The sequence below is a fragment of the Schistocerca serialis genome, chromosome 2, assembly GCF_023864345.2.
Source record: "Schistocerca serialis cubense isolate TAMUIC-IGC-003099 chromosome 2, iqSchSeri2.2, whole genome shotgun sequence".
Taxonomy (NCBI): Eukaryota; Metazoa; Arthropoda; class Insecta; order Orthoptera; family Acrididae; genus Schistocerca; species Schistocerca serialis.
In genome coordinates this window covers 878,381,591-878,394,620 of record NC_064639.1, presented here as the reverse complement: position 1 = coordinate 878,394,620, position 13,030 = coordinate 878,381,591, and the positions used below count along the sequence as shown (strand labels likewise).

At 40.4% G+C, this 13,030-nt stretch overlaps 1 protein-coding gene across 1 annotated transcript; it reads right to left on the bottom strand.

Moving 5' to 3' along the window:
• Positions 1–10,537: 10,537 nt before the first annotated feature.
• On the bottom strand, positions 10,538–12,467 carry LOC126456101 (histidine-rich glycoprotein-like). Its single transcript, XM_050091857.1, has 2 exons — positions 12,433–12,467; positions 10,538–11,101 (listed from the first exon to the last, which is right to left on the bottom strand). The coding sequence occupies exons 1-2, from the start codon at positions 12,445–12,447 to the stop codon at positions 10,628–10,630; spliced, it is 489 nt and encodes a 162-aa protein (XP_049947814.1). The 5' UTR covers positions 12,448–12,467; the 3' UTR covers positions 10,538–10,627.
• Between the last annotated feature and the right edge of the window lie 563 nt (positions 12,468–13,030).

The following is a 13,030-nucleotide window of genomic DNA, read 5'->3' as shown; positions in this document are numbered from 1 at the left end:
AAAAGCTTACAATTGGTTCATCTCTTACTTAAACAACAAACAGCAAAAGGTCATTACTCACAGTGTTGAGAATAGCTGTGATGTGGGGTGTGATTGAGGCATGGTGAAAATGGTGAAATGTTGCGGGCGGGGGGGAGGGAATGCCCCAGCGATCAGTGTTGGGGCCACTCCTGTTCTTTATTTATACAAATGATATACCCTCTAGTGTTACAGGTAAGTCTAAAATACTTCTGTTTGCTGATGACATCAGTAGAGGACGTTGTGTGCAACAATGTCTCTGTCTCAAATATTTCAGTTCATGACATAAGTTCATGGCTTGAAGAAAATAAATTAACACTAAATCACAGCAAGACTCAGTTTTACCGTTTCTAACACACAATTCAACAAAACCCGACATTTCGATTTCACAGAATGGGCATGTGATTAGCAAAACTGAACACCTAAAATTTATCTGTGCTCATATAGATAGCAAACTGTTGTGGAAAGCCCACATCAGGATGATCAAAAACTTAATGCTCCGATTTTTACTATTGGAACGGTATCTGAAGTAAGAGATACTTAAACACGAAAAGTAGTCTGCTTATTTTCATTCGCTTATGTATTACGATATTATATTTTTGGGGTAACTCTTCCCATTCTCAAAGGATATTTATGACTCAGAAATGGGCAGTTCGGGCTATAAGTGGTGTAAGTTCCCGAACTTTTTGTCGACCCCTGTTCACTCGTATGGGTATTCTGACATTGGCCTTTCGACATATATATTCTTTACTACCGTTTCTTGTTAACAATATCAGCCTATTCCTAAGAAATAGCAGTTTTCACTCAGTTAATACTAGGCAGAAATTCAGTCTGGATTTGTATCACACTTCCTTGACTTTTGTGCGGAAAGGTGTGTCAGTGTATTGCTGCATCCATTTTCAATAAGCAGCCATAGAAATTTCAAATAGCAGTAATCCATGCGCTTTCAAATCAAAACTGTCGAGGAGTTCCTTGAAAAATTAAGCTGATTCCTACGTTATATCGATGGCAGCGTATACATAAACTTATGGTTTGTCTTTCTTTTGGTATATAAACATTTTATTTTATCTTTCATTACTTTTATGTTGTAATTTCATGCACTGACACGTTCCATGTGCTTGGCGATTTGCTCCGCAGTTTGGTCCTACGTAACTAGAAGCGTACAATAAAAAAAAGTATTTTTCTCATTCTAGGTCACTGTTCTCCAAAGAACTGTCAAGTATAGATAACGCTGAATTATGGCTGGTCCCTATGAACAGTTTTATTCCATAAGTCTTCAGAAAAATAACAGATATATCACATAGACTTAAGGGATTCCTATAAAAGAAATTACTCCTTGAAATACAAAAAGTGGTTTGTGTATATGCAAAAGAAATTGGAAATGGAAGAGAGCAAAGACGAAAATTTGTAAGTGGAGTATCCGGCGAATAAAACTGCCATAAGATAATATAAACTGCTGTTGGAAAGACAAGTAGCCACTGCAAATATGGAAGCAGTACTTCATATTGTTTTAACACATTACACGGAAAAATATGGCTGAGACGGGAATGCAAAGATCTCAACATTTACTGTAAGTTCCACCGGAAAGGGGCCTCAGGTTGGAGTACTTGTAGAAATCAATGGATCCAAGGATGTTTACTAACTCAGAGGATATAGGAAAAATCTGTTTATAAACATACATTCCCATTTGGATCTCCATACAAGGGATAGCTATATTTTATTAAATTGTGGTAGACTGGATACTGTGTAGCTGGCAACAGAAAAACCCTCTGCAGTTTTTGAAACAAACAGAATCATTACATTCATTTGAAAAAATTATGAACTTCGTTATACGCAGATTGTACAATAATCTGGAGGAGAAGAGTTGCCATCTTAAAACCAAGAGAATGGAATATTTTAACAATATTACTATGCACGAAAGGAAAGGAAAAATTAAAACTGGTGAATGTTATTGATTAGAAGAACCGCAAGAAGAAACAGAGCTAAATGTTAAGGCCCTGGAACAGATAATTTATAGGAAAAAATTAGAAATCTATAAGAGTTTGAGAACATATCTTCTTTCTGTTTGTCAAATTGCTATTTGGAGAAAGAATTAGGTGATTGAGATCTAGATTTAAATCATAACTTCAAATTAATCTGATGCAATTAAAACTACACTAAAGAAGCATAAACAAAGAGATTTTTCTGTTTGTAATTGTATTTGCAAAAATTAATAAAGTTTTTCCCCAAGGATTTGCTACTCTGCCAGTAATCGTAAACTTCTCCTCTTTCTTTGTATCTTTTGATGGTGAACTCACAAAGTATCCAAAAGTGTATTTTGGGTGATCTTAAAAAGTATTTGAAACTAGGCAGCCAAAAGGACAGCATTCTCCATTTATGAAAAAGAGCTTCAGATGGCTCTGAGCACTATGGGACTTTACATCTGAGGTTATCACTCCCCTAGAACTTAGAACTACTTACACCTAACTCACCTAACGGCATCACACACATCCAAACCCCGAGGCAGGATTCGAACCTGCGACCGTAGCAGTCGCGCGGTTCCAGACTGAAGCGCCTAGAACCGCTCGGCCACAACGGCCTGCTGAAAAAGAGCGTATTTGAAAAAAAATTACCCATGATTTGGAGCACAAATATATAAGGAGCGTTCAAAAAGAAAGGAGCTGGAGGCATAATTACAGAAACCAGTACCTATATGTTACAAGTATTGACCCTGGCTGTTGAGACACTTTTCCCACTGTGACACAAGGCGCTGAATGGCAGTCTAATAAAATTCACGGAGCTGCGATGTTAACCAGTTCCGCACGTACAGGTGGACGTCGTCGTCCGAGGCTAATCGTTTGCCCCTCAGAGCGTTTTTAAGGGGACCAAAAATGGCGTAATCACAGGGAGAGAGGTCCGGATTATATGGACGATGGCCGAGAACCTCCCATTTCAATTTCTGCATGTGTGCCGCGATTGTGTTGACCGTATGAGGCTTTGCACAGTCGTTGAGCAAAATGACCCCACATGTGAGATTGCCTGGTCGTTTTAATTTGATCGCTTGGTGAATAGTGGTCAAGTTTTGCCAGTAACGCTGGGCATTCACTGTTGTTCCGTGCTGCAGGAAGTGAACCAGAAGGGGACCACCTGGGAATTTTATGTGACACCCATTCACTGCCTTGTGTCACAGTAGAACAAGTGTCTCAACACCCAGGGTCAATACTTCTAACATACAGGTACTGGTTCTGTAATTATGCCTCCGCCTCATTTCTTTTTGAACGCTCCTTATATATGAGGCGCAGTGTAAAGGTGTCTTTGTTAGTTGTTTGAATGTCGAGTGAGTAACAATGTTAACACAGATCAGTTGCCTCATACTGTTGGCTATACACAGCATCAAGGTAAGCCCTAAATTTTGCATCACACAGCTTTTGGATTAAACACTGTGTTCCTGGTAATGACGTTCCTCTCACAATTATACTGATGATAACCATTTCCTATGCTACTACCGTATTAGGGAAAATGGTATTGCCTCCCCTGTCATTCACGATTGTGACTGCAGCTGTCTTGTATTTAAGATGCTCAGTGTGAGCTGTAATGTCAGCTGTTTGGTCGGTGACTGAGTAACATTATTATCACAGATCACACTTAACTGCCTCCTACTATTCATTACACAGCATCAAGGTGAATTCTGCTTTGTGTCGTACAGATTATTAAGGGTTTTAAGAACATAGGGTTGCAGCAGGCATTGGATCAGTGACCATCACTGATCACGGGCCTTATTGATCTCTGTATCAGTGATCACTGATCACGGTTCATGGGCCATTATTGACACCATATAATCCACTTTTAAGTTTCAGATGACTTCACAATAAATTGCAGAAGATTTGAAAATAGCAAAAGAAGCTGTTGTTCAAGGTTTACCGATTATAAAGGCCACTGAAAATTTTCAAACACTTTTTAGCACACTGGGAATCAGTTTAAGGAGAGGAAATAAATAAATCAGACTCTGCTTACAAAGGAAATGTGCACACCTGAAGCTACAGTGTTTTCAAAGAATCAGCTTTACATCAAGCTCCGTGAGTAAAAATGCAAAGCAACATTTTTAAAATAGTTCCTTAGCGTTACCTACTGGAGATATTAATGATATATTATTCTTAGTTTCAGACGCTAATTCTCATGTGCATAATGTTCAATTCAAAAAATCTCGCCAGGTTTTGGCACATGAGAGGAGTTTTGGTTCAAGAAGCTCTGACTTTTACTTCCCAGCAGACCCACTCCTTGGAGACTGTGATAACTATTCTGAAAGAAGACGGCTGAAGACGTCAAAAGCAATTTATGAAAGCAGAAGGTGGCGATGATGAAGAAGAAGAATAACAAGATGATGATTACGATGAGGAAAATGATGATGATTATGAGAAAGAATACGACAATATGAAGTAAAAGCAGGAGAGAATGATGTTCAACAAGACTGAAAGATGGTCTCCAGTAAATCACCAGTAGGTATTAACCCAAATGTATTTGCAGAGCGATTTTAGTATTGTTACTGGCTTCAAAACCGGTGGGCAGTAATTCACTTGACAACGAAATACTGTCTAGTGAAGAGGAACTTCGAAAATCGTCGATTATCGCCTGAAGATGCTTAAGAATAGATTTAAATTGCATATGAGAATATTAAGCCATTGCCTTAAACATTTTTATGCCTTTTGCAAGACAAAAAATATTATTTTTATTCAAAAATTCCATTATTTTGTAAATTACTCAAAATCAGTTATAAAAATGTAACAACGGAAACCTCACCTTGTAACGATGTTTTATGATGGTTGAGAGAGTAGAAATTGGAACTGCTGTAATTTAAAAATTTTTGAGTGCGTTCATTAGGGAAATTAGACATTTTCTGCACCCCTATCTATTCTCACTTCTTTTTTCTTCGACTTACACACTGTAGACTCTCTAGATGGATTCCAGGAGGGAAAAATCTTATTAAATGCCCCTATTGTGTAACTTGAAGTCTGGTGAGTGACACACCTTGAGAAGGGCTATCTTCAGGATAATCAGGTAAGGTGATGAATTCAGTGAGCGCTTCAGCCAACATTATTCTGAAATCCGTAAAGTGAAGTAAGATCCTGACTCACATTATCAGTAACATGTTGAAATTTGGATAGGGCGAGAAATCTTTTATAGGGCGATACTGGAGTGTGGGTGTATTTTCTTATGGGCCCATAGAACTGAAGGAAAGGCCTGAACCTGGCACATTAGGATATGCAAAGAAAAAAATCTTTTCAGTTCGTCTTCAACAGTTTCAACCATTTAGTTTTAATTTAAAAATTTGGATTTCTATTGTAAAATTGACTTGCAAAGTTATCTGCTTTTATTGCTATGTAGTTCCACAAATCATTTTGTATGAATTTAGAAGCAATGTGAAGAGGACAAGGATAGGGAAGATGTTGCCTACGTGTCCTTGGAATAATATTTCTATTTCATTCAAAGTTGCAGTATATAGAAACGAAGTGTAGCTTGTCTGTTTCCTCTCCAAAAGATTCGGGATACTAAAAAGACTCAGTTTCTGGGATATCTCAGGGTGCTCATGTTCATGGCGTTGGTGGAAGCCTGAAAAAAAAAAAAACAAGAAACTTGCTGAGAAATGCGTACTACTCACATTTATGCATAATTATCATATTTTTACCCGCTGAATCAGCAGGGGAGCATATCATGAGCACTGGAGAAAGAAGCTATGGGTTGATGCTGAGCTGTCAGTGATTATCATCACAATCACTATCATTGCAAAAGATTTAATTACAACTGGCACTGCTTCTTATGAGATTCTGTATAGTTTGCTCATTAATTACTTGTTGTAATACATGAAATCTGGGATCCGTGTTACAGAATATGATGAGTCTGTCAGACCGTCAACATTGGAGAAAGGGCAGCGCCATCTGATACTCAGCACAAATGTATCACCAACAAATTTGGAGCAATGGTGCTGGTTCTTCTGAAAGATTCCAAGTACTTTACTTTACTTTTCCGTGTCCAGATCAAATTTTATTTTTCCAATAGTTAGCCACCGCTACCGCTTTGTCGTTGGCTTGTAGCAGGTCACTAAAACTGCAGGGCTCCGGCAGTAGTCGGCACATGACCACAGATGTGCCTCATCTTGTACCTCTCCGCATCCGCAATGAACGTCGTCATCGTTAGTCAGCAGTCCCCACTTGCACAGATTAGTTTTGCATCTGGGTACACCAGCCCTCAGCCTATTTAGTGTTCTCCACACTGTATAAGGAAGTTTGTTTCAAGGTGCCATTTCCTCTTTTGGTATTATCTGCAGTGCGGTTTGTTCATTCTCCAATTTACGGACTCTATTATCTTCCGGTGAACCGTCAAGGATCTTGGTTCTTGCAATAAAGCTATTTCTAGACTTAAGCCTCTGATCCTAAGTGACGTGCCCATTCAGTGGATGTCGAGAATCTGTTTCTTTCTTTGTTCTCTCAGCGTCTGCTGCCACCTGCCTTCTGATCTTGGATGGGGCAATTCCAGGAAGTAGGTACAAATTCCCCGTTGGTGTGGGTCTGAGACAGCCTGTAACAATTCGCATTGTCTCATTTACACTTACATCAACCTATTTAGCATGTGCAGATGCTTCCCATACTGGCGCTGCATAGTCTGCTGGAGAAACACACAGAGCAAGTGCTGATGTTTTCAGTACTGATGGTTGTGCTCCCCATTCGTAGTTTGTCAGCCTGGGGATGATGTTATTCCTGGAGCAGACTTTAGCCTTCGTGTTTTGTCAATGCTGCTTGAAGGAAAGTGTTCTGTCAAGTACAACCCCAAGGTATTTAGGTGTTGGACAGTGCTTTAGCTTCTTACCTTGCCATGTAACGTCGAGCTCAACTCAAGCATCTCTATTGCGCAGATGGAAAGCACATACTTGTGTTTTGTCAGGGTTTGGCTTGAGGTGATTGGCGTCGTAGTATTGAGCCAGTTCTTCAAGCGCCCTAGAGTGATTTCCAGATATTGCATCAAAATTGGACCCCTGGACCACCACAGCTGTGTCATCAGCATATACGAACAGTCTTGTATCTTGAGGTATAGGTTGGTCATTAGTGTACACATTATAAAGGATGGGAGAAAGTACACTTCCTTATGGTAAACCATTCTTCTGCAGTCGCCATCTACTGTTCTTACTATTTAGGGAGACATAAAATCTTCGATTCTGCAGAAGACTACCAATAACCATCGTCAACCTACAGTCCCCTGTGAGGTGATATGATTTGCGCAATAGCTTTCTGTGGTTTACCGTGTCGTATGCAGCAGTAAGATCTATGAAAGCTGCTCCAGTTATTAATTTTTTTTTTCAAACCCATCTTCTATATGATACGTCAGATTAAGTATTTGCCCACAACAAGATCTTCCTGGTCTGAAACCGGCTAGTTCCTCTATGGGCTTTCCATCTATAGTTTCTGCCACCCGGTTGAGAATCATCAGCTCCAGTATCTTATAGAGACGGCATAGAAGTGACACTGGTCTGTAACTTTTGGGCTCCTTTATCTCCTTGCCAGGTTTTATTAAAGCCACCACTCTCGCCTGCCGCCATAGTTTTGGAATATTCAGCTCTTTAATACAGGTGTTCATCATTTTTAGAGCTTTGGGCCCAAACTGTTTTATCTGCTCCGTTCTAAGGTCATCAGTTCCAGCGGCCTTATTCAGTTTCATACTCTGAATGGCGTCTTCCAGTTCGATTGCTGTGAATGCATTGAGGAGTACGTAATCTTTTTGTTCTTGGGGTATAACTCTTTCCCTTTCTCTTTTCCCTTTGGTTTTCCCATTCTTCAGAAGTTGGCTAGCAATCTGATTTGCTTTTACCCCGTTATTCTTCTGCTGGTGGTCAGTTGGGTCCCCACTTAAGTTTTTCAGTAATTTCCATGCACATCTGCTGTTTTGTTTCATGTCAAGATTCTCGACTAGTTTGCACCACCGTGATCTCTTATCCTCAGCAATAGCCTGCATTAGTTCCTCCCCTGCCTCCATCGTATCTTCGCAGAAGGGGTCCTGAGTGAGCAGCTTTTGGTACCTGTCAAGTAAGACCTTGCTGCTGCCGGTCAGACCCTGGATGTACTGGGCACGGCAACCCCTTGGGATGTTTTTCCTTGAGATCCCTTTCACAAGATCGATAAATCTACCATACTCATCTGGTCGAGGAGGGATTTTCTCAATCTTTTCGTCCAATTGCTCTTTAAATTTCTACCAGTCTGCCTTTTTGAAATTAAACCGTCTTCGGAAAGGCACCTCCTCTGGTTTAACCATGGCATTCACAACACAAATGACGGGTCTGTGTTGTGTACTTAGCATAGGTTCTTCAACAAGCTTCATGCACTGTGCTGCCAACTTCCTACTCACAAAGATGTTGTCAGGATTATATCCCCTTCTCCATCTTCTGTTGTTGAACGGTGCTGGCTGTTTTGGGTCATGAATGAGTTGTAGGTCATTAGTGTCAGCCCAGTATTCAAGCTGTACACCATTCTCATCAGTCTCATTATATCCCCATTCTTCACCATGGCAGTTGAAATCGCCCATGACAAAATTAATATGGTCATATGTAAAATTGTTTGGTTCATGGAAAACAAAGTCCACATCTGGTGGTTTGTACACAGACGTCACAGAGAACTTCTGGGCGCGAATGGTAAGTACTTCAATATTATTTACTTCTGTCATTGCGGCTGATGTTACGTTGAGCCCGGGTCTGATGAAAATCGCACTCCCATACTTGTCGTGAGGTCTTTCAATGGCCAAATCCATTCCTGCTATTTTAAGTTTGTGGCTGGTGGCTCCCCGGTGTGTTTCCTGCACCAACAATACGTCGCATTTATGCTTATAGCGCATGTCTGCTAATAAAACACTCTTATGACTAGAGAATCCCTTAATATTTATCGAGATCGTCACAAGGGGTGGTCTTGATAAAGGCCGTTGCATCTTGATGTTAATTTGGTTTTGGACTTTAACTTGATCTGGTGTTAGAAGGATTAGCCGGTGAAATCTTTCACTGTTTCCAGGGTACGCCCGATTGTGTCTGTCTTCAGTCTTTAGGTTCACAATCTTCTAGGAGGCTCCTTCTTTGTACCCCAGATTCGAAGTTATATACTGCCAAGATCATCGACCATTAGTCCCACCAAATCCGATTTCTTCAACAGTGAAAATGTGTGCATATTATGTCTTGGGAGTTAGAATAACATGGGCACATCAATTTTGAAAATATTCATAACTGTTTGGATATGTAAAAATTTGAGTTTTTATTCTCAAAGTATCTTGCAGTGAAAGAGCAAGAGATGCTAGTATTCGTTATCTAATAGAATGTCGTGACTGATCGTTTATTTGTTAGTGTGTTTAGCTCACGCTTATAAAGTCATTGCTGATCTAAAAGATTTTACAAAAGTGAATGGGAGAATATTACACTTGTTTCAGAGAGTGTTTACCAGTTATTAACACCATGTTGTTTTTAAGGTATATGTTTGGTACAAATGACAGAACTTTTTCTGTTCAGTATAAGTAGACGGTCGATAGCTATATTAACGACGTTCCTTCTAAGATAAAAAAAAATGAACACGGAGGAATTATCCGAATGGGTCGAAAATAGGTAGATATGATTTACATGTACAGAGAAGCAGATGATTACACTTTCAGAAAAATTGGATGATTTGTTCAAGAGAAAGAGCTTCACAAATCGTGTGAGTGAATAACACGTTGGTCCACCTGTGGCCCTTATGTAAGCAGTTATTTGGCCTGTCATTGTGTAACAGAGTTGTTAGATGTCCTCTTGAGGGATATCGTACTACATTTTGTCCAATGGGTGCGTCAGATCGTCAAAGTCCCTAACTGGTTGTAGGGCCCTGCCCACATTGCTGCAAACGTTCTTAGTGAGGGAGAGATCGGGCGACATTGCTGGCCAAGGTAGGGTTTGGCTAGCAGGAAGACAAGCAGCAGAAGCTCTCGCTGCAAGCAGGCGGTTTATTATCTCGCTGAAATGTAACCCTTCGATGACTTACCATAAACGGCAACAAAACATCGTCTTCCTTTGCGTCAGAACGTATTGTTCATAATTTATACAGTTTATCCCGAAAATACTATTCAGTGCAATTTCGACTTCATTAAGGCAGATTCCGCAGTGGAAACTTCGTTGTGTAATGCAGCTGTTTCAAATATCTATTCAATTTGCAAGAAACTGCTACTTGCAGTGGGAAATGTAGAAAGTCTCGAGGAAGTTTTCCATTGTTGGCGAATTTTTTTAAAGCACCAGATGTCATTTAATAGTGAAATAGACATTTTTCGAGTAAAAACTACATTTTGTGAGTATATATGTTTTCGAGATGATAATGTTTTCGAGATGATGATGAGATGTAAGGTAGAAGAAAATAAATATAATCAAAATGCAGCATAATGGGAAAAAATTTATTTCAAGTGTCTGTGGACATGACGTAGATTTCATGTTAATACCACAGCAACAGTAAAGTCAGATACTCTCATCCGCTGCACACAAGTGTGACATGTTAAGTCATCTAAAGATATACATTAAACATGAAGCAGGTCATTGCACTTAATATTTACTTTCTCTGTTAATGAAGACGTTTATTACAACTGATCATCATATGTAACCTACAGGAGGGAAGCCAAGATGGAAGTAATCGTCACGATCGTGGTGGTCATTACGATGGTGAATGTTACGATCGTTGGTATCATCATGATGGTGATCGTGGTGATCATCACGGTGGTGACCGTGGTGATCGTCATGATGGTGATCGTATTCATCATTGTATTGGTGGCTATGGTGATCCTCATGATGGTGATGGTATTCATCATTGTGGTGGTGGAAATGGTGATCGTCATGATGGTGATGGTATTCATCATTGTGGTGGTGGAAATGGTGATCGTCATGGTGGTGATGGTATTCATCATTGTGGTGGTGGCCATGGTGATCGTCATGATGGTGATCGTATTCATCATTGTGGTGGTGGCCATGGTGACCGTCGTCTTCAGGTTCTGGAGGGGCCGCCCATGAAGTGGGGAATCCAGCTGTCATCATGAACTGTACTGCTACTACGAGCGTGACGCCAACAATCTGTCAAAAGAAAGTGACTTGCTTTAGTTTACACCGTATGCTCTGAGCGTATAGTAAGGTGTCACGATATAGCAAGTGGAGTACTACGACTTTCACACACGCAACAACACAAGAACTTTCACGTCACTACTAACGTTCTGATTCCGTAATTTTCTTGTTAAGTACACTTCTTACACAAACACAGAGCAATGAAATTCATTATTTGTTGTTTTACGTCGAGTAGACTAAAAATACTACGCAATACATATGTGTCAGTTTCTCCGAGGAACTCGACTTGTATGGATGAGGCTAAATTCAGAGAATATCGCTCACAAAATATTCTTAATCATAATGTGTGAGCCTAGTTACACCCCAAGAAAACGTTTCATGCTAAACACTACAAAGAATATTCCGTAAAGCCTACGTTCTGTTTTTCAAGTCACCAGTGTTTCACTGGTCTTATTCAGTCCCTCATCTCTTCCTCTCCTGTGATCTTCTCTTCACCTCTGTCAATGCTACACCAAACATCTTCCGTAACGTGGTTTAGTATTTCGCTCGTTGCCTGCTTGTGCTATTTCCTCCATTTACTGTTTCTTCCGTTAGCAGCTTCACTGTTCCTGGGTGCCGCAGCTGATGTGCCACTAACCTGTCTCTTCGGGTAACTGTCCTCTTTATTTCGTAATTTATTCCTATTTTTATTTCAATATTTCGTACCAGTGGTGATATTGTAATGAATAAATCTTTATTTGTCTTTCTTCTTCTTGTACCTTATTTTACTTCACCCATTTACTGTTTGAAAACAGTGTGGGTTACGCCCAAATTCAAGGCTGTCAAAGAAAATACGCAACGCATATGCTCAGGAACGCCGATACTTCGGCACCGTTGGTTTTCCTACATGAACGATGATGCGCTTCACTTGAAAACTGCTTTATAAGTTCGAACAAATTCTCTTTGGTGTTAGGACATATCAATAAGAAACACTGTGACAACTATAGCACCGATGTTTCGACCAACTTTGCGGCGGCACTCTGCAGGACCTGAGCAGTTAGTCGCCTTGAAGAGGACGGCTGCAACGACAACCGAAACATCGATGGTATAGTTGTTTTAGTGCTTCACGACGACGATGTTATCACCCAGATTATTTTATTCACATCAAAACAGTTACTTGATGGCAGAGCAAAACGTATGGAAAGTGTCATAAATAATGAAATTAAGATTCAGTGACTGATTGTGTTCATTCACTTATAATCTAAGCAAACATGCATGGAAGCAGCTTTTTAAGACATTATCATGTGTAAAATCAAATATTTTATTTATGGTAGAACGAAAAGCTACTTTCTGAATGTACTCACCAGAACCTTGTTCATGTTGGCACGGTCAACGTCTCTCAGGCCCCAAGACTGTTGAGATGAGACCCATGCTGCTCTTTTGTAGTCGGACCGGCACGATCGTGGCCAATCCCGGGACGTTCCCTGAGGAGCGGACGTGCGTCAGTCGGGTTATTGACGCCTAGGAACAGCACGGACCGGCTGCTCCGAGGTCACTGCCTCCCTCCGCCAAGTTCAGCCGTGTAGTACGTCACTGGCACTGCACTTTTCTTGCCATCTTCCTCTTCCTCGAGTCTGCAGCCACATATCGGTGCCGCTGGCAGAAATCAGTGGCACGCGTATCCCCCCAGGTAATAGATTCAAGAGTCACCACATCCACTCAGGGTTCAAACAAAGGATCGGAAATGTACTCAACCATTCGTTTACTACCGTAAAACGTCAACATAGGGTGCAATTACATGTCCACAAGAAATTAAGTTAAATAAATCATATGCAACATTACTAATAGCACTGTGGTTCATCACAACAAGATGGGGTTGGACGTGGTAGTCTAGAGGTAAAGAGCGTGCGTGGAAACAGGATGGTTGCGGAATCTAATATTGGTCGGACCATGGACAATTCA